The sequence below is a fragment of the Taudactylus pleione genome, unplaced genomic scaffold (genome assembly GCF_031769625.1).
Source record: "Taudactylus pleione unplaced genomic scaffold, aTauple2 ptg000016l, whole genome shotgun sequence".
In the NCBI taxonomy this organism is placed as follows: Eukaryota; Metazoa; Chordata; class Amphibia; order Anura; family Myobatrachidae; genus Taudactylus; species Taudactylus pleione.
In genome coordinates, this window is record NW_028284418.1 from 2,154,890 (window position 1) to 2,173,291 (window position 18,402).

Genomic DNA, 18,402 nt, shown 5'->3' on the forward strand with positions numbered 1-18,402 from the left:
TTCTATAGGGGCAAAAAAAAATTACAGTGTTATAGAGAGAGGGATCTCTCATTTACATCTGCCCTTGCCCCAAATATATGCACACAATAGGGTCAACTGCAATTACCAAGTAATCTATCAGTATATTTTTGAACTGTGAGGGAAATCTAAAGTACCCAGAGGAAAGCCCAACAAATTCTGGAAGAACCTATAATATAAATATTAAATCATAAAATTAGTTGCCAGCTATCAATTGTAAGTCATCTTATTTCACAATGTATAGATAGATTGTACAAAACAGGGAGGTAAAAAAAAAAAAGGGGGATTTTGTCTTAGTTGTTAAATCCTTTTTTTCTGAGTTCATGGGGACACTGGGGCCATGGGTATAGGAGGAGCTGCAGGAGTCTGGGCACCAAAGAGTTAACGTCTTCCTCCTCCCCTATACCCCACCTTAAGCTCGGGAAGCCAGTTAAAACTAGACAAACCCAAGGAACAGGAACAGAAGAGAAGGCCGGCACACACACCAACTGGTAAGAGCTCGGGTGCCGGAATGGTGAATCACCCAGCCAGCCAGGGCGTGAGGGTCCTCCAGTGTCCTCCATGGACAGAAAAGGATTTAAAAGACAAAAATCCCCTTTTTTCTTTCGTACACTGGGGGACAATGGGGCCATGGGATATCCTAAAGCTGTCCCTTCAAGGGAGGAAACGCTTCTGTGCTGCGCTTAGGACCAGACAGCCAAAAGCCGAATCGGGCCAGACAAAGGTCTAAAAAGCTGTAAAACAATGAAAGTATTGGCAGAGGACCAGGTGGCCCCCACGACAGAGTTGCTCCGCAGAGGCACCTCAGCAAGCCACCCACGAGGTCCCCACGGACCTAGTGGAATACGCAGTCACTGAGGGCCTGATTCAGCTTTGGGAATAGAGTGAGAAAGAGCACGTAACTGTAAACCAGGACAAACCATGTTGCAATGCAAGGGGTGCAAATACATACATTTTATTTTGCATGTAGGGTAAATACTGGCTGCTTTTGCATGTAGCCCACAAATACTGCAGAGCTTTATTTTTACACTGCAATTTAGATGTCAGTTTGGATGTCAGATGTCACTCCTCCCAAATCTAAATTTCTCTGCACATTTCACATCTGCCCCACCTGCAGTGCAGCATGGTTTCACAAAGATGATTAGTTACGTGCTGTTTCTTACTCTATTCCCAATGCTGAATCAGGCCCTGAGGCCGGATCTTTTTGCCAAAAGATAAGCCTAATGAATTGTCAGACGCAGCCAGCAACCCAATGTTTGCTTAAAGGCCGGCCGGCCAGCCACGCTTGTGGAAGTCATAAAGAACGAATAAAAAGTCAGGACTTCCAAAATGTCCTTGTCTTGTCGACAGAAGTGCGAAGGGCCCGAAACAGATGTGGAAACAGGATACTACCTTCGGAAAATAGCCCTGGCGGGTACAAAGGACAGCGCGATACGAAGGGAAAATCAAAAAGGGTTCACGGTGAGAGAGCGCCCCCAAGTCCGATGCTCTGCGGGCTGAGACAATAGAAAGTAAGAAAACCACTTTCCACTTAAGCCAGCTCAAATCGATAGAATCCAACAGTTCAAAAGGGGGGATTTTTGAAGCACTCTCAACACTAAAGGCAGGTCCCACTGAGTTACCGGGGGAACAAAGAGTGGCTGAATGTGAAGGACCCATTGCAAGAAAGTTTGAACTGCAGGAAAGCGAGCTCTTGCGTTGTAACAAGACTGAGAGGACCGACACCTGTACCTTCAGGAAAGCAAGGCGAAGGCCCAGATCCAAACCCGCCTGTAGAAAAAACTAAATCTTGGAAAGGCGAAGAAAATAAGTAGATCCAAACCACGAGAAGACCACCCAAAGTATGTTCGCGACACATGATAATGGATATTTGCCGAGTAAGGGTTTCCTTGTGTGGATTATGGTCCGGATAACTGAATTAGAATAACTCTTGGCCTTTAGGATCAAGGTTTCAACAGCCATCCCGTTAAAGCTAGTCTGGCGAGATCGGGATGGAGGCATGAGCCCTGGGATAGAAAGTCCAGCCGGAAATGAAGATACCACGTGGACGCTAGGGACAGACTGTAAAGGTCGGCATACCGAGCCCTCATTGGCCAATCCAGAGCAATGAGGATGGCGGAGACGCCCTCTAGCTTTAACTTCCGAAGGACGCACAGGAGAAGACCAATCGGGGAGTAAAATGTAAATGAATAGGCACGGCATCACGAGCGCATCCACTAAGGCGGCTCCTGGGTCCCTGGTACGGTAGACGTAGCGAGGAAGCTTGTGGCTGTGCTTGGAGGCCATCAAGTCGATGTTCGGGCGGCCCCAGCGCCTAACATCTGGAAAACGTTGGGGTGCAGAGACAACTCTCCGGAGTGAACGTCCTGCCTGCTGAGGAAGTTAGTCTTCCAATTCTGGACTCCCGTAATGTTGACTGCTGACAGAGCTGGAGGAAATCGCTCTGCCCAGCGGATGATGCGACTGACTTCCCTCATGGCCTCACGACTTCAGGTGCCTCCCTGATGGTTTATGTAGGCTACTGCCATCGCATTGTCTGATTGTACCTTCACAGACATGTGTTGAAGAAAAGGCCATACCAGACAAAGCCTTCCAGACCGCTCGAAGTTCCAGGATGTTGATTGACTCGCCTCTTGAGCTGCCCACTTGCCCTGAAAGGTGCAACTTCCAGTGACGGCTCCCCAGCCTCAAAGGCTGGCGTCTGTGGTTAAAAGAAACCAATCCTGGATCATGAACAGATGACCCTTTTTGAGGCCCGAAGAGTGGAGCCATCAGGCCAGGGGAGTGGCGGACCTCTCTGGACAGCACCATTGTTTGGGATTTGAGATGGAGGGGAGAGCGGTTCCCTAGCTGTAAAAGTTCCAGTGGCCTGGAATCGAACTGTGCATATTTCACCATATTGAAGATGGAGACCATCTTTCCCCAAAACGTGCATGCAGAGGCGAATCGCGACTCTGGGTTGGTGTAGAAATAGTGTGATGAGGGACTGAAGGGACACCAGCTGGTCCCTGAAAGGAAGACACTCTGCGCTCTGCTATTCAGGAGAGCGCCAGATTAAGCATTTCCTGCGATGGAGTCAGGCTGGACTGGACCACTAGACCAAGACATGGTGATTTGCAGGTGTTTCCAAAGGGTATATGGAGACTGAGCCAATAGGAGAAGGTTGTCCATGTACAGCAGAATTGATTCCACGGTGACGAAGGTCGACCGCCATAACCTTCGTGAACACTTGAGGTGCTGTATACAGTCCAAAGGCAAGGTCCTTCCATATAGAGAACCCCAGGAACCACTGATGATTGTCCCGGATAGGCACATGCAAGTAAGCATCCTGTATACCAAGGAAGGCCATGAAATCGGCTGGCTCCATGGCTTGTATGATGGAACGAAGCGCCTTTATTCTGAACCTGGGGAGCCCGAGTATCTTCAGGTTGAGGATGGGGCGGAAGGAGCCGTCTGGTTTTTGAACGAAAAACAGATTTGGAGTACAAACCCATCCCCCTTTGGGCCCTGACTGAATATCGGAGGGAGGCTGCCTTGCAGACATCGATTGGAAACCCGGTAGAAAAAAACTGGACAAAAGGGAGTTTCTGAAATGTTAAGGAGTACCCTCGGAATATGATGACTCTTACCCAAACATCCAATGTTGTTTCCAAACATATGTCGGCAAAATGAAGAAGGCGGTCATCCACCGTGGGACATCCACGCTGGCTGCGACCTGACAAGTTCTAATGGCTTCTGAACTTTGGAGGAAAATCCCTGAGCTCTCCAAGAGGACTATCTTCTGCTTTTCCCTGTGGGAGAAAGGAAAAACCTTTGGCCTTCGGAGCTGTTGAGGGAAGGAAAGCTCTCTTAGAAACAGCTAGAGTGGCAATGATTTTATCTTCAGGACCAAACAGAACCTCCCCTAAAAAGGGGAAAGGCTTCCAAGCGCCTTCTTGGACTCATCTGCTCGCCAAATGCGAAGCCATAATGCTAGTCTAGCTGTCACCGAGGAAGCAGAGACTTTGGAGGATAGAATGCCCGAATCAATAGCGGCCTCACGCAAATAAGTTCCGGCCTCCCTGATGTTATCCACAATGGAAAGGAGGTCTGAGCGATGAGCTCCTGAACGAAGTAAATCTTTTCAGGAATTTACCCAGTGACCCAAGGCCTTGGCCACCCAAGCCGAAGCAAGAGCTGGACATAAAGCCACCCCCGCATTGGCAAAAATGGACTCAAGAAAGTTATCCAACTTTCTGTCTGCGAAGTCCTTGAGAGAGGCCGCACTGGGAATGGGCAATGTGGTGGACTTCACTAACTTTGCAATGTGTGCATCTACTGGAGGGGAAGATTCCCATCATTTTCAATACCCTGGAGGAATAGGATAGAAAGAGGAGATTAGTTTGGACACCAAGAATTTCGTATTAAGATGCGTCACGGCTTCCGCAAGAATATTCTCCAACTGAGCAGATGGAGAGAAAACCGCTTGTTCCTCCGCCTTACGTTTGAAGAGGGGCACATCAATGCTGGAGAGGCAACCATATCCTTGATAAGCAAGACGAGACTTAACTGCCTTTATCAAGGCCTCCACATCGAACTGGGTTAGGTGCTTGTCCTGAGCAGAGGAGGATTCGATATCCTATGTCTAGACAACTCACCTTCCTCCAAGGAATCGTCAGACTGGTAGTCACTGCCCGGGTGAATAGGCATGGAACCCTCACGTCGGGTTTTGCGTTTAGCCAAGGGCTCCAGCATACGATGCAGAGAGCTGGAGACTAGCACCAAGCCTTGGACCTACAGGGATAAACCTTGAACCAAGCAGGCTTGGAGAGGGACAGCTATTGATCCACAGGAGTAGTCTGAGAAGAGGTCACCGATGAGGACGGGGGCCACCGAGAGGCCACCAGCTGAGATGCCAATTCCCGCATGGCAAGCGACAGGGAGGACACCTACGCATGTTCTTTTGGGGGGTCCACCTCAGAGGGACTCATCCAGTGTCTCCAGTCACAGATGCCAGTGTGATCCTGTGCCAAAACATTTCCTTACAGATTTGCAGGTATAAGCACACAGCACAGGAGAATCCCTCTCCCTGGAAGCCTTTACAAAGGTACTTTTGGAGGACATAGTTCCGCTACAAAAGGAACGACACACAGACACACAGCAAATAAACTAAGTGGTGCAAGGGGGGTAGAGCACGGAACATAAAGACCACAAATAAAGAAATAAGTAGTCTAGTAATACTCAACTACTGTTTGCCCCAAGTACACTGTAGTGACTAGCAATAAACAAATAAGTAGGCACATAGATAGGTACAATTTCCTAACTACTGAATAAAAATTTTTTAGGAAGAAATGGACAATCCCTTTGTTAAAAGTAAGCAATGCGTGTTTAAGGCAGATAGTAATGAGAAAAATAAACAGTTTGTCTGTATGAAACTAGATTAACCTAAAGTACAAGGATAAACTAGTGTAACTTCACTAGAGACATGACAACCAAAGTTCAAGAGCTCATATTTAAGAAATAAAGAAATAGCAGGCACAATATACCCGGCAACCAGCACCAACAGGTGAGGAAGAGGATCAGAAAAAACCTGGCACCACAAGACTGAGGAGTAGGGGAGGCAGGAGATCCTCTCTCCGTGCAAGCAGGCAAAGCAGCGAGGCAAAATGGCTGCTCAGCATCTGGGAGTGGGAGGAGAGAGGAGCCTTTGGCGGGCAGCCCAGGACAGGAACCAGCCAAAGGGTGGGGGGTGGAGAGAACAGAGGGTCTCATTCAGACCCGCACGCGAGCGCAGGTCGCTCGCAAGCGGGTCGATGTTACCCCAATGCGCATGCGCACGACGGAGGGAGCCAAGCTGTCGCTCCGGGTCTCGCACCAAAGGGGGCGTGCTGTCGATGGTGACTGACAGCACGCCCCCTTTGGTGGGCGTGCCAGGGGCGTGGCTGCCAGACGGAGGCATTCCCATGGGAACGCCTATCGTCTGGGTCCGTCATGGGAACGCTGGGTCTGGGTCACTAGTGATGTCAGTGGGAGTGATTTTGGCTCTGATAGAGCCAAAATCACTCCAGGGCTTTCGGCCACGAGACCCTACCGCAGGGTCTCGTCGCAAGCACGATGGTCACGATGGTCTTGACCATCGCGACCATCATCATGGACGCTCGCATAAGCTGTGGGTGGTAACCCACAGCTATGCGAGCATCCAAAAGGCCGCTCCACATTTAAATAGGACGGCCCTCATTCAGAGCGAGCGCTCTGGTCAGAGCGTCCGGCTCTGAATCAGGGCCAGATAACGGCTCTACCCCCCACTGGCCAACCCCAGGGACCTGCCTTTAATTTTTGTCCACGTCACAGCTGTGTCCCTGGTGGTCTAGCAGTAACATAGACAGGACTGTGTACCTGCTGTGCCAGTGACCGCCGCTGGGTGCCCACCCCGCTGGCAGTGTTTGTCGCTAAAGACCCGGCTTCCCACAGTGCTTATCTGCTCCCACGTGCCCTGGAGGAGGTGTCCGGTGGTGCTGACAGAATGGGTGATAGAGCGGTCAGTGGCAGCGTATGTAACGCTGGCCACTGACAGCTCAGAAGACAACAAAATAAAATTAAATTGTCAGAGGCTGCAGTGCTTGCCCTTTCCTTGAGGCACCAAAGTAAACTGGCTTCCAGGGCTCCAAGCGGGGTATAGGGGAGGAGGAGAAGCCTGTGCTGCTTCCCAAGAAGTTAACTCTTTGCTACCCAGACTCCTGTAGCTCCTCCTATAACCATGGTCCCAGTGTCCCCCAGCTTCTAGGGATCGGGGGAACTGGCCCAATACATCACAGAGTTATCATTACAAAGTAAACAGTGCACCTGACCAATGCAGCTGTAACAGGAATCTGCATGTGACACTTCACAATCTGTGGTGATTTCTTGTAACACACACACACACACACACACACACACACACACACACACACACACTACTTAAAATAAATTAAAACGAGTTCATCAAGGTAAGAGTATATAGACCATCTGGCTTTTGGATACTCTGCCATTTCTTCTTTGTTTTGAAAAAGGACTTTGTTAATTTTATATTTTTCCTACACAAGGGTTTTTGTGAAGCCACTATGGGCTGTATTCAATTTGAGGCGAAAATGGGTTTTCGCCTGTTTCAATTATCCCCGTATTCAATTAAAGACTTTTCGCCGGTGCGAAAAGTCTTTGTTAAAAAACAGGGATAAGTTTTCACCATGTGAAAAAAAGTGCAGAATTGGGGTTTAGGGGTGCAGGTTTTAAAAAAATAGCCTGCATCCCTGGGAATGTCCCCTAAAAGTAATGTGTGTCAAAAAAAAAAAGAAAAAAAAAAAGAAAAAATCAGGACACCCCAAAAAAATGAACTCTAATTTTGGGGATTAAAAAAAAAAAAAATAGGGGACAAACTTAAAATAGCGGAATTGATTCCAGAGGGCTTCCCAAGTATGCGGCAGGTGTTTTCTTCAATGCGGGTGGTAGCGGCAGGTGGATTTTTGAAAAAACATTTTAGGGACTTAAAAATATGCATGCACCCATTTTCATGTACCCCAAATTTGATGACCATAGTTATTTTCAGTAAAAAAAATTGCTAAATGCTATTCTGTTCTTCACAGGCACATTTATGCACCTGCCTGTAAAAATCCGACTTCCCTTCAGCAGGCCAAATCAGGGGTACCCATAGTGATGCCCCATGTCAGGACATCTTTAGAGGGATGCCAGGATGTTTTCCAGAAAATTGACAGGACTTTTGCGCCTGTTCCAGTTTTGCCGGGTCTCGTTTTCGCGTCCTTACAAATTGAATACGGGGATAAGCGGGAACGAGCGCGATACTTTTCCGCCAGCAACACTTTTCGCCTCAAATTGAATATGGATCTATGTATGTTATTTTTTATTTTCATGTGATTTGAATTCATTTGTGAGGATACAACCCACAGCACTGTTATAAGAGATCACCACTAGAAAAAATATTTCCTCTTTCATGCTTAGCATGAAATGATGATCTCTACAATTAGCATTACACTACATGATACAAATAAAAATCAACAGGTGAGGAAAAAATAAAAATGGAGCAAACAAAAATAAATAAAAACATAAGAAAATAAATAACATCTGTGCTGAAGGTGCCTACACACATACAGATCTCAGTGGCAAATGCAGGATTTATAGAGGGGGGTTTCCACTGATCACAGTAAGCCATTAGATGCGGCAGTAGGGCCATCCTGCCTGAACTGAGAATTTTTATTTCAGATGTGGGCACTATTTTAGAGCATTGGAGCAAGTTCTGGAGTCTGGGGGACCAGCAGAAAAACCTAGCACTGCCCTGGGCATTTATATACATATTGGTCTCGTTATGCACTGGCACTGGCTAGTCTATTATATGGTATTAATAATTAACCCTATTGATGGTCTGTAGCAGTGCACCCCTAACAGTGAATGTTTTCCAGATCTCCTAGTTGATGCACAGGTGTATTTATTACAGGCTGATACATATGTTAAAAGATCCACAGTTGGTGCTAATTATTTCATTTGTGATACTGAGAAGATGCAGTACTAGTAAAATTCTATTATATCACTATTTCTATTGTGGTCATGGTGTGGGCTGGGGAGGGGGGGTTCCAGGCAACTGGAAAACCCGATGTGTTTGCCTATGGATTTGGCCATGGCTCAGGGTTTTAGCACATGGTTCCCTCTGGCCTCAAATTAGGGCAGCCGAAGAATGCCCAGATATGGTCATGGATTGCATTTTCTGCCTGTCCTGAAAAATCCCAAGCATATGTTGACCATCAGTCTTTTTTGGGATGCACATATTGTGATTTATGACAATAAGACCTAAATGGCGGCAGCTGCCACACTCCTTCCCCAACAGACCACCTTGCTAAGCTGTTTTATAGCTAGAATCCAGCAGGGAGGAAAATTGGTCCACTTAGAAGAAAACATTGTGAAAGAGATTGTGATTGCACAGGTACCACTTATAAATACCCTTGCTTGCAAGCGCTTGGCACATTAACATGCCACAAGTCTAGATCTACTGAAATGACCCAAAGACATTGTATGTGTTGGACGGAAATACTGACGGTCTTTGATTGATCCACTTACCAGGAGGTACTCTGCTTTGCTACTGATTGCATGCATGGTAAAACATCTTCTAACACGGTTTATGACCACAAAGACCATGTTGGGCAGGAGCTATCTTCATTTGGACTACTCCTCTATATATTTATTTTGAATTATATCTATTGTGGTGATTACAGCATATTTTATTAATAACTTTATAAAAGTTTTATTAATACATTTTTATTATTTACTTAAATAAGTCCGAATATATTCTAAACAGTGCCTCCTCTTTTTTTTTTTTTTTCACTCCTTTGCTGCTGGTCAAAAATAGGTATACTGGCTGGTAGTGCCGTTATTCTGACCGATGGCATCCCGACCGACCGGAAGCCAACTACATCCCTTCAAGACACCCATGAGCAACAATTCAAAATTACTACATGTAAATAGGAGGCAAAATAAGATACAACCGTGCATGTATATACAAATAGAGCTAGCTTTAGATGATGGCTATATCCATCCATCTACACATTCATTATTTAGTAAACAAGTCATAATCAATCACATGTGGTATTAGCGGGAGACATACCAGTACATACAATTTCAGATGTGGGTTTGCAGACTTAGGGGAAGGGGGGTTTACACAAAATGACAAACAAATTGAGAACTGGAAAGGGAGGGAATACAACTAGGAATGGGATAAAGGTGTGTGTCAATTGTAACGAACAAGTCTGTTATTAGATGTAATGAGCAGGTGCAGGAACAGCTTATAGAGAGGGAAGGAGGCTAGCCATATTTTTATATAAATAGACTAAATGTACACACAATAAAACAAAATGAAGACACTTACGACTGGCAGGCAAAGGACATACCAAAGATAGGTATGCATCGGAAGAGGCCCTCAAAACGGACGTAACTGACTTGCTTCATCCACTGACTACTGAACAGGCCGTGCTTAAAAGAGGACAGCACAATCTGAATGCAAAGTGAAAAGAAATAATAATAAAAATAATAATAAATAAGGACTCTCGGATAATTTTAGAGACTCTGGAAACACTAAGTAAAATACATCAAAAATATAGAAAAAAACATAAAGGAGAGAAATAAACAAGAAGGAGATTTAAGAATTAACAGCAATTTTCAAAGTCAGTCCATATGGTTCGACCAACTATGCTGTCATACTTCATTATTTCATGTATAGACAGAAATAATTTGAATAGGTTTTAAAATGTAATAAATTCACACTAGAATAGTTATATAATCCAACCGCAGGGAAGGCACTCTGGGACTTGTAGTACAAAACATAGATCAGCACATACTTGCAACGTTTCAGTTTTAATCACAGACCGTCATCAGCCATGCCTGGTTTGTGATTAAAACTGAAACGTTGCAAGTATGTGCTGATCTATGTTTTGTACTACAAGTCCCAGAGTGCCTTCCCTGCGGTTGGATTATTGAATTTTTTTTAGGTTGGTGCACCTGGGCCAGCTCTTCAAGAAGGGTGAGCGCCAACTGTGTATTTCATAATATATATATTATATATATAAAAATATATAAACAAAAGTGGTGGTGGCGGCACTCATAGCAACTTGCATGCCATTCCATTATTCTGACCTTGTCTAAGAATAATTCTGAATCAGGCTTCTTTAAGTATTTGTTATAGTGTTTACTGCATTGTTTACAGTGTTTGTAACCATGGTGACGGGTGCACTAATGACTATGCTGACGTCACCTTCCGCTTCCAGGCGGTCTGACGGAGTCTTCACGAGGTGTCTGCTATAAAGGTATGTGAGTTGTTCACTTTTATTATATCCTGATGAAATGAAGTAAATTCATGAAACGTTGATGCCAACAAAGAAATTGTTTATTTGTTCATACAAGTTGCTACGAGTGCCGCCACCACCACTTTTGTTATACATCTCCCAGCTCCAGCCAGGTTAGGAGATGGCACCATCGCAAATTTCCTCACGGAGGTCGTGAGTGGCAGCAATTTCGCTATAAAATATATATATATATATCTAGTTAAAAATAGCATTTGCAACAGATCTATGTTTATATATTCCACATCATGACAGCATTTCCTTTGATGAATATACTCCTCATTATATATAACTGTGTCCTCCTCAGGAAGTCTTCCATTATGTGAGGCAGAGTTTCCGTGCAAAGACGCTGTAATGAGGGCAAGCAAATCTTACACTGGGACATAGCACTTCCATGCAGCTCTACTACAGAGGTAAAAGCTGATCAAGTCTTCCAGCACCAAAAACCAGGTACATCAGTCCAAGTGAGTAAATCTATTAACCTAGCGTTATCGGCCATCTTAGGCTTTGAAAGGCTTCATTAATTTCAATAATGCTACCGACATGCAACCAGATAAAAGTCTACACCTGTAATCACCATTATATAATTAAGTATTCAGTTCTGATAAGCTCATTAAACTTAGTCATAAGAACCTTATTTGTTAACATTATTAACAATTATATTACCAAGAGACAATTTTTCATGGTTTGTGCCTTGGAAATTGACGGAAAATATTCTCAAGTGCCAAAATTCACAGGAATTTGTTTAAATTGCAGGTAATGTACAAAATGCTCTATACCATTCCTCAACTCTCCCGATACAACTTAGGTGTTGGAGAACGCCTGCTATTACACCAATGTTCCCAGTATTTGACTCTTGATCCGCAGCATGAAAATGAAGAGCACTGCCAAAATAAACTTGTGATAGCTATTCAAGCAGCTGGGAGGATGGTACCCAAAGTATGTGCAACAGATCCTGTTCAATCAGCTGCCAATATAGGGTAAAGTGAAGGTGTCCCTAACTATTCACGCTGACAATGTTGCACTCTGTCAAAGTGGCTAGATTAAGATCCAAATAGTTTATGGTAGTAGCAACAGTGATAGCTTGCAAGTTTGGGGAAAGAAGGCTTGATTGGGGGGATGGTATGGCTAATAAGCAGTGGTTATCACACAATTCTTCCTGCATTGCCCATGGTGATAAAAAATAGAAAAAGGTTTAAAAAAATGTATTACCATAACACCTATCCGATATATAATGTAGCACCTGCTTTGCAGATTTCTGGGGAGAAGCAGGACGCAACAACATCAGGATTAAATACAAGAACGGTTGTGTGGTGCTAAAAAATGCCTGTCAGCCAACAGCAAAAGCCAATGAGGACTTTGCCACTTCCGTTAATAACAAATCATCATAGGAGGCCAGTTGTAATAGGGTGAGAGTTTAGAAAATATGACAGTTTAGCAGTAACCTCTCACACTTTTTAAACTCGGCCAATGTAATAGAGTCTGAGAACATGAAAACTTGCGTATTTATAGACTAAAAAAAACTTAAACTCTCATCCAGATGTTTTTCCATTTTGAACATGAAACTGGACTAATGTGAAAGTTTATTGCTCAACTCTCACATTTTCTAAACTCTCTCCCTATTACATTTGGCCCAGGGTGGCGCAAGGAGGTAAGAAAGTACTAAATTGTATACTAATCAGTTATCATACAAAATATATAGATCACCATTTACAGTGCAAAGAATATATACAAAACAATGTTTTAATGTATATACATTATACAATCGTGTTTTTTCTATATATTTTGTAAACAATTTACTACATCATAGCGCCATTATAATTGGTTTTCTAACAACATCAGGATGTACTAATAATTTACTGAAGTGGGTAGGATGTACTAATAAATAATTTACTGAAGCGGGTAAGAGATAACTCACCCTCTCAGCGATTGCAGACACCCCTGTAGTGCATGATCAGCTAAGTACTGATGCAATATTTAACCTGGTGGAACAAAGCATGTGCGACCGATATCAGCGTTGCATGTACAAGTGAGCTGTCGGTGGCGCAATGGCGTGGGAGTCATGGGCGGCACTTGCACAGACTTATTCCGACATCCATACCAGGGACCAGGAGGGCTCATAAAATGTTAAATCTGTAACAAGTCGCTGCATGCTTCCTACTGACTACATGGTGTGTGGGACAGAAGATACCGGCAGCTTGGCATGCTGATACATTTTCTTACAGACTGTAGAAATGGTAAGGGTTCCCTTGCTTTAAATTGTGCTGTAGTATCACTGCCATAGAAACTAGGGTGTGATGAGAACCTAACATCTGGGCAGTTCTGTCTAAGTGTAGAAACTTTGATGTACCTTTTAATACACCTCGGGAAATAATACATATGTGGGTTTTCACTGAAATTATCACATTTAAAACTTCTCATCTTCAAACATTTGTACCAAAGCCACATGATTCTATCATTCAATATTAGCTATGTTATTTGTATGCATGTGTTGTCTAATGGCATTTTACCAGCTAAGCAGCAGTTTTATAAAAGTTTATTGTGTGTAACATAATTCTTGAACCATTAAGGCATACGTCAGCTTGTGTTATAGGAATTCAGGACCTGGAGGGAAACTTACCATGAAACAAACTTAGTGTCCATTTCCCCCCTTCCAAAACCAGGACCCCCCCCAACATGTTAGAGAAAACACAGTTCTCTTGTCCATTTGTAGGGTCTGGCACATCCTGAATTATGAAATCTCACCTTTAAAGCAGAACCTGAACTTTCAGAAAGGCTTGTCACCCATTATATTTGCATGGAGGGATCTGGGTAATAAATTGAACAGTTGTCTGCTAGCTAAACCGAGCAGACTGCCTCTAACATTTGAACAAGCAGTTGGGGAAGTCTAGTTTTCTCTGCCTTTACCTTTCCCCTACTTTTGTTGCAACACTACGTTGAGTCTGGTTCCGAGAAACTACTCTGACCACAGCTGGCAGAAAGCCTTAGATACAGTCTTATTACATATCCCTGCAACAAAGTCATCACTATTTATTATAATTTCTTAAGAGATCATCTACACTATGACATATTAACTACGGTACTGAGTCAATGGTCAAAATTCCTTGCGTTATTTGTGGACACTCTAAGAATCCAGTCTCCTAATTCCGGCACCAAACTATTTCTTAACATGTATCACAGAACAGATGTTCCCAAACTTTGCCATTACAGGCTAGGCTTAACCATGCTTGAGTCAAGATGGTTACATCTAATTGACTGAAAATGGTAGGAAATGGCGAGTCAGGATTGTTAACATGTTTTTTTTATTTATCTCTCGACAAATCGCTGCTCCCTGGCAGATCGCCATCGGCAGAACGGTTAAATCGGCTATTAGATGTACGGCTCCCATTACTTGAGGGGCTTGTCTTCATCCCACTAGTGTCCTAGATACTCGCTAGTTAGAAACTGCTCTGCATAAGTCAGGAACTTCCCTATGGAAACATTGCCCATGCACTTTTCCAGTTATATTCACAGAGATTTTAACTCTGTGAATATAAACTCTGTGAATTGAATAGCATACGGGAGTTCCCTCCCGCGGCTACTCATTATCGCGCTGAATTGAATTTCCCCCAAAGAGGTAAGAGGGCCCTGCTTACAACCTATAGGGAAATAGTTATTTCACACAGGAGAAGTGCTAAATGTTACAAACTGGTCCAGCCAGATTGCAGAGGTTCTGGATGGGCTGTGTGATCCACACAGCAATGCTGGCCTCGGATCAGTGGGTTGTGCGGGTGCAGAAAGAGAAAATATATAACAATTGTATGTGAACTGTGTAGAGGAAAGGTAAATGGGTAGAAAAAAAAAAAAAAAGTGGGTGGTTCAGAAATATGCTAAGCTTCCGAAGAGTTGGATTTTAGGGAACACTTGAAGGGTTACAAACAGGAAGAAAGTCTTGTTGTGTGTGGGAGAGCATTCCACAGAATGGGTGCAGCTCAAAAAATGTCTTGTAACATGGAGTGGGAGCAGTTAATGAGTGTGGATGAGACGCACAGAGCGAAGGGGTCGAGTAGGGCGATATTTTGAGATAAGCGAAGACATGAATTTTGGTTTAGTCTTGTGGTTATCCTTACATGTAAAAATGTGTCCTCATACACCTAGCCTCAATACACCATACGGCACAAGACGCCAGACATGAGTAAGCCACCAGCTCCTGTGCAATTTGGCTTGCGCCGAGCAATGTTTTCGTCCAAAAATGCATCTTAATCATAAACAGATGCGACAAGCCGTTTCATGAGACTGCGCCAATTAGATATGTGACACTTGTATATCTGTTTGTGGTTTAATCTGTATATGAAGCACAACAGAACTTGGCTTGGAACAAAGCTGTGGCTTCTGCATCGTCACACTTTGTATACAGAAGCGGACTCAATCACACACAGATATACAAGTGTTGCACATCACATTATTCAGTTCAGTCTTGTGAAGCAGCTTGTCATATTCGTTTGCTTGCGCTGTGCAACTTTTTCGCATAGTTGCCTACCTTTTACTTGTCCTCCCCGGGAGAAGCCTGGGGAGGACAAGCAGATGGGCTGTGACGGGGGTGGTGCCTGACGGGTCATGTCATTAAGCCCCGCCCATTTGCTGCAATTTGATGCAATTGGACTAAATTTACATAGGGGGCGGAGTTAAATTACGCGAATCAGGGAGAATCGCGTCATTAAGCCCTGCCCCCGACTCGGGGACCCACAATCACCATGGAAATCGTCCCCATTCTGCCAACTTCCCTAGGAAGTGGGCAGGATACGGGAGAAATTAATACCCTTCTGGGGGTGCGGGGAGTTTCCCGAAAAATTGTGAGCCTCCTGGGAAAACCAGGAGGGTAGGCATGTATGGTTGCACGGGACCTGGTGCGCCGAGAAGGGCCGTTTAGTGCGACTGCCTTAATAGTGTATGAGGACACATCTGCAAGCAAAAGTGTTATATTTTTGATTCAGTAGAACACATTCTCTGGTGAACTGCAACATCTGTTATACTAACATTGGGCACATTACAAACACTGATTATCTATATTTAACCACAAATTTATTTATTTGGGCATAACAAGTGGCAACTTAAACTAATCTTTGAACCCAAATAATTTTTTTTAATAATTTCTCAATTTGACCAAGTTCTCATTAACTAGTACTCTTTTTATACAATTTATTGTGTGAAGACCTCATTATTGCTGTCCATTCCATGGCTTCACCATGCCAACTCTAGGTTTCAACCAACTCAGCTGACTCAAACCAAAGACATACTGAACCATAACCACAGGGTAGCTAGAGATTAGCAGGTAACCGAATCTCCTGACATGGACATGACATTCCAACATTGAATGAGGTGTGGCTAATAACAAGACTGTACTTGTAAAAAATAGAAACCATACTGCACGAGTTAAAAGGGAGTGTGGAAACATTGACCTTGGACTATCCCAAAACAGCTTTGCAAATGTCACCCCTCTAGCACAGATAGTTTACAGTCACACAGCATTTGAATAAGTTGTCTTTTTCCCATGCGGTGTAAAATTGCTTAGTTCAAAATAGGGATGTGCAGGCTCGGATAGGTTCGAGTTTGCACGTGGAGTTCGGATTTTTCCCTCCAAAAAAACGGAACTCAGAAAGAGGCAAAACGTCATCTTACATGGACGAACATCATCATTCCTGGACAAAAGTCCAGGAATGATGATGTTCGTCCATGTAAGATGACGTTTTGCCTCTTTCTGAGTTCCGTTTTTTTGGAGGGAAAAATCCGAACTCCACGTGCAAACTCGAACCTATCCGAGCCTGCACATCCCTAGTTCAAAAGTAGAACATAGTGTTAACGTAGAAATATTTAGTTAAATTGAACAAAACTCCTACTGACTCTTTCCGTATGCTAACAGAGGCAGAAACTGTTATGCAAGTTTTGCATCAAGATCTTAACATGACAAAGTTTGTGCTATAACGGTTCCAAGGCTTCTCACTGCCGAGCAGAAAGAAAATCGAAAGAAAATTTGTACAGACATTTTGGAACAATTACAAGCAGATTTGCATTTTTTTTAGTTCTTACTGGTGATGAACCATGGATCTTCCAGTACGATCCTGACAAAACGCTAGTCCATGCACTGGAAAACACCATCATCACCAAGAAAGAAGAAAGCACGTCAAAGCAAATCCATGTTAATTGCTTTCTTTGATATCAAGGGTGTTATTTTGACTGGGTACCAGAATGAGCAACGGTGAATCAACATTACTACAAAATAATGTTCTAGCAACTTTTCGGGAAAAAAAAATGAGAAGAAAGAGGCCAGAGTTGTGTAAAAATGGTTTCCTCCTCCATCGGGATAATGCACCAGCCCACACAGCTCTCTGTGATGCAGTATTTGGCTGAAACAGATTGCAGTACAAAAACACCCTCCATACTCGCCAGACTAGCAGCGTGCGACTTCTTTCTTTTCCCTAAAGTCAAATCTGTACTCAAGGAAACCCATTTTGCATCAGTTACTGAGGTAAAGAAGAAAACGACAGAGCTGCTGAGCTACAGAACGGCTTTGACCAATGGAAATAAGAATACAGCAGTGTGTATGCAGAAAAGGAGAACATAGAAGGAAAACAGACTTAAAATGTACTTAATATAATTAAACATATATTATGGCATCTGTCTGGTTATTTAATAGCCACACCTCACCCACACATTTCGTGCCACTTGTCTCACTAGTTTCTTGTGAATTGTTGGGGTGAAAATCGTACAAACCCATAAAATGTCCATTTCCGCTATGTGAAGGTGATGGATACTCTGATGTCTAGTAAACACTCACCACAAACATGAAGACTGTGTAGAAAAGGAGTGCCATCGCACTGAACGACTGGATGGAGGCCATCATATTGCGCTGCAGACTGAGTGGGAGAACAATGCACAGCGAAACCATAAAGAGAAGGAAAATGCGAAAACCTTCTGACACCTAGAGAAAAAAATGCAGAATGTGGTATACATTATACATATATTATAGCATTACTGCTAGAAGACCTGAAATGTAAACACATGCAAGTACTTGCGTAGCGTACCATAAGATTCCGTACAAACTACAAAGCCATCATAATAAACTACCCATAATATTATAATATATTTAACAGAAGTGCATTACTCTCTACCTGTTGCATTTATTAGTAAGAAATGTAGCATCAAATGACATTCACAGTACACTATAGACAGCAGCCATACAACAGGCGTCACAAGTGTAAGTATGGGTAAAATACGACTGTCTTATAATGTAGTCATCGTTACCTGACTGGCTGGATGCCACACATTCAGCTGAGTTCAACATTTAAGAAATGTACCTGGGCAGGAGGGGGGAGAGAATATATATATATATATATATATATATATATATATATATATATATATATATATATATATACATATATATATATATATATATATACATACACAGTTGATGCAAGTCTATATAGACCCAGAAATATAAACATAAGAGGGCAGGATTTACATCTCTGACCCATTTGGTTCTGCCCCC

At 43.4% G+C, this 18,402-nt stretch overlaps 1 protein-coding gene across 3 annotated transcripts in view; it reads right to left on the reverse strand.

Annotated features, from left to right (window-relative positions):
- The window catches only part of SLC38A10 (solute carrier family 38 member 10), a 104,488-nt gene that overhangs the window by 70,926 nt on the left and 15,160 nt on the right, over nt 1-18,402 (reverse strand). For all 3 annotated transcript variants that reach the window (XM_088474360.1, XM_088474351.1, XM_088474369.1), the window contains exons 5-6: nt 17,689-17,832; nt 9,905-10,029 (exon numbers count right to left, since the gene is read on the reverse strand). In XM_088474360.1, coding sequence (XP_088330486.1) covers nt 9,905-10,029; nt 17,689-17,832 — 269 coding nt within the window. The remainder of the gene's footprint in view (nt 1-9,904; nt 10,030-17,688; nt 17,833-18,402) is intronic.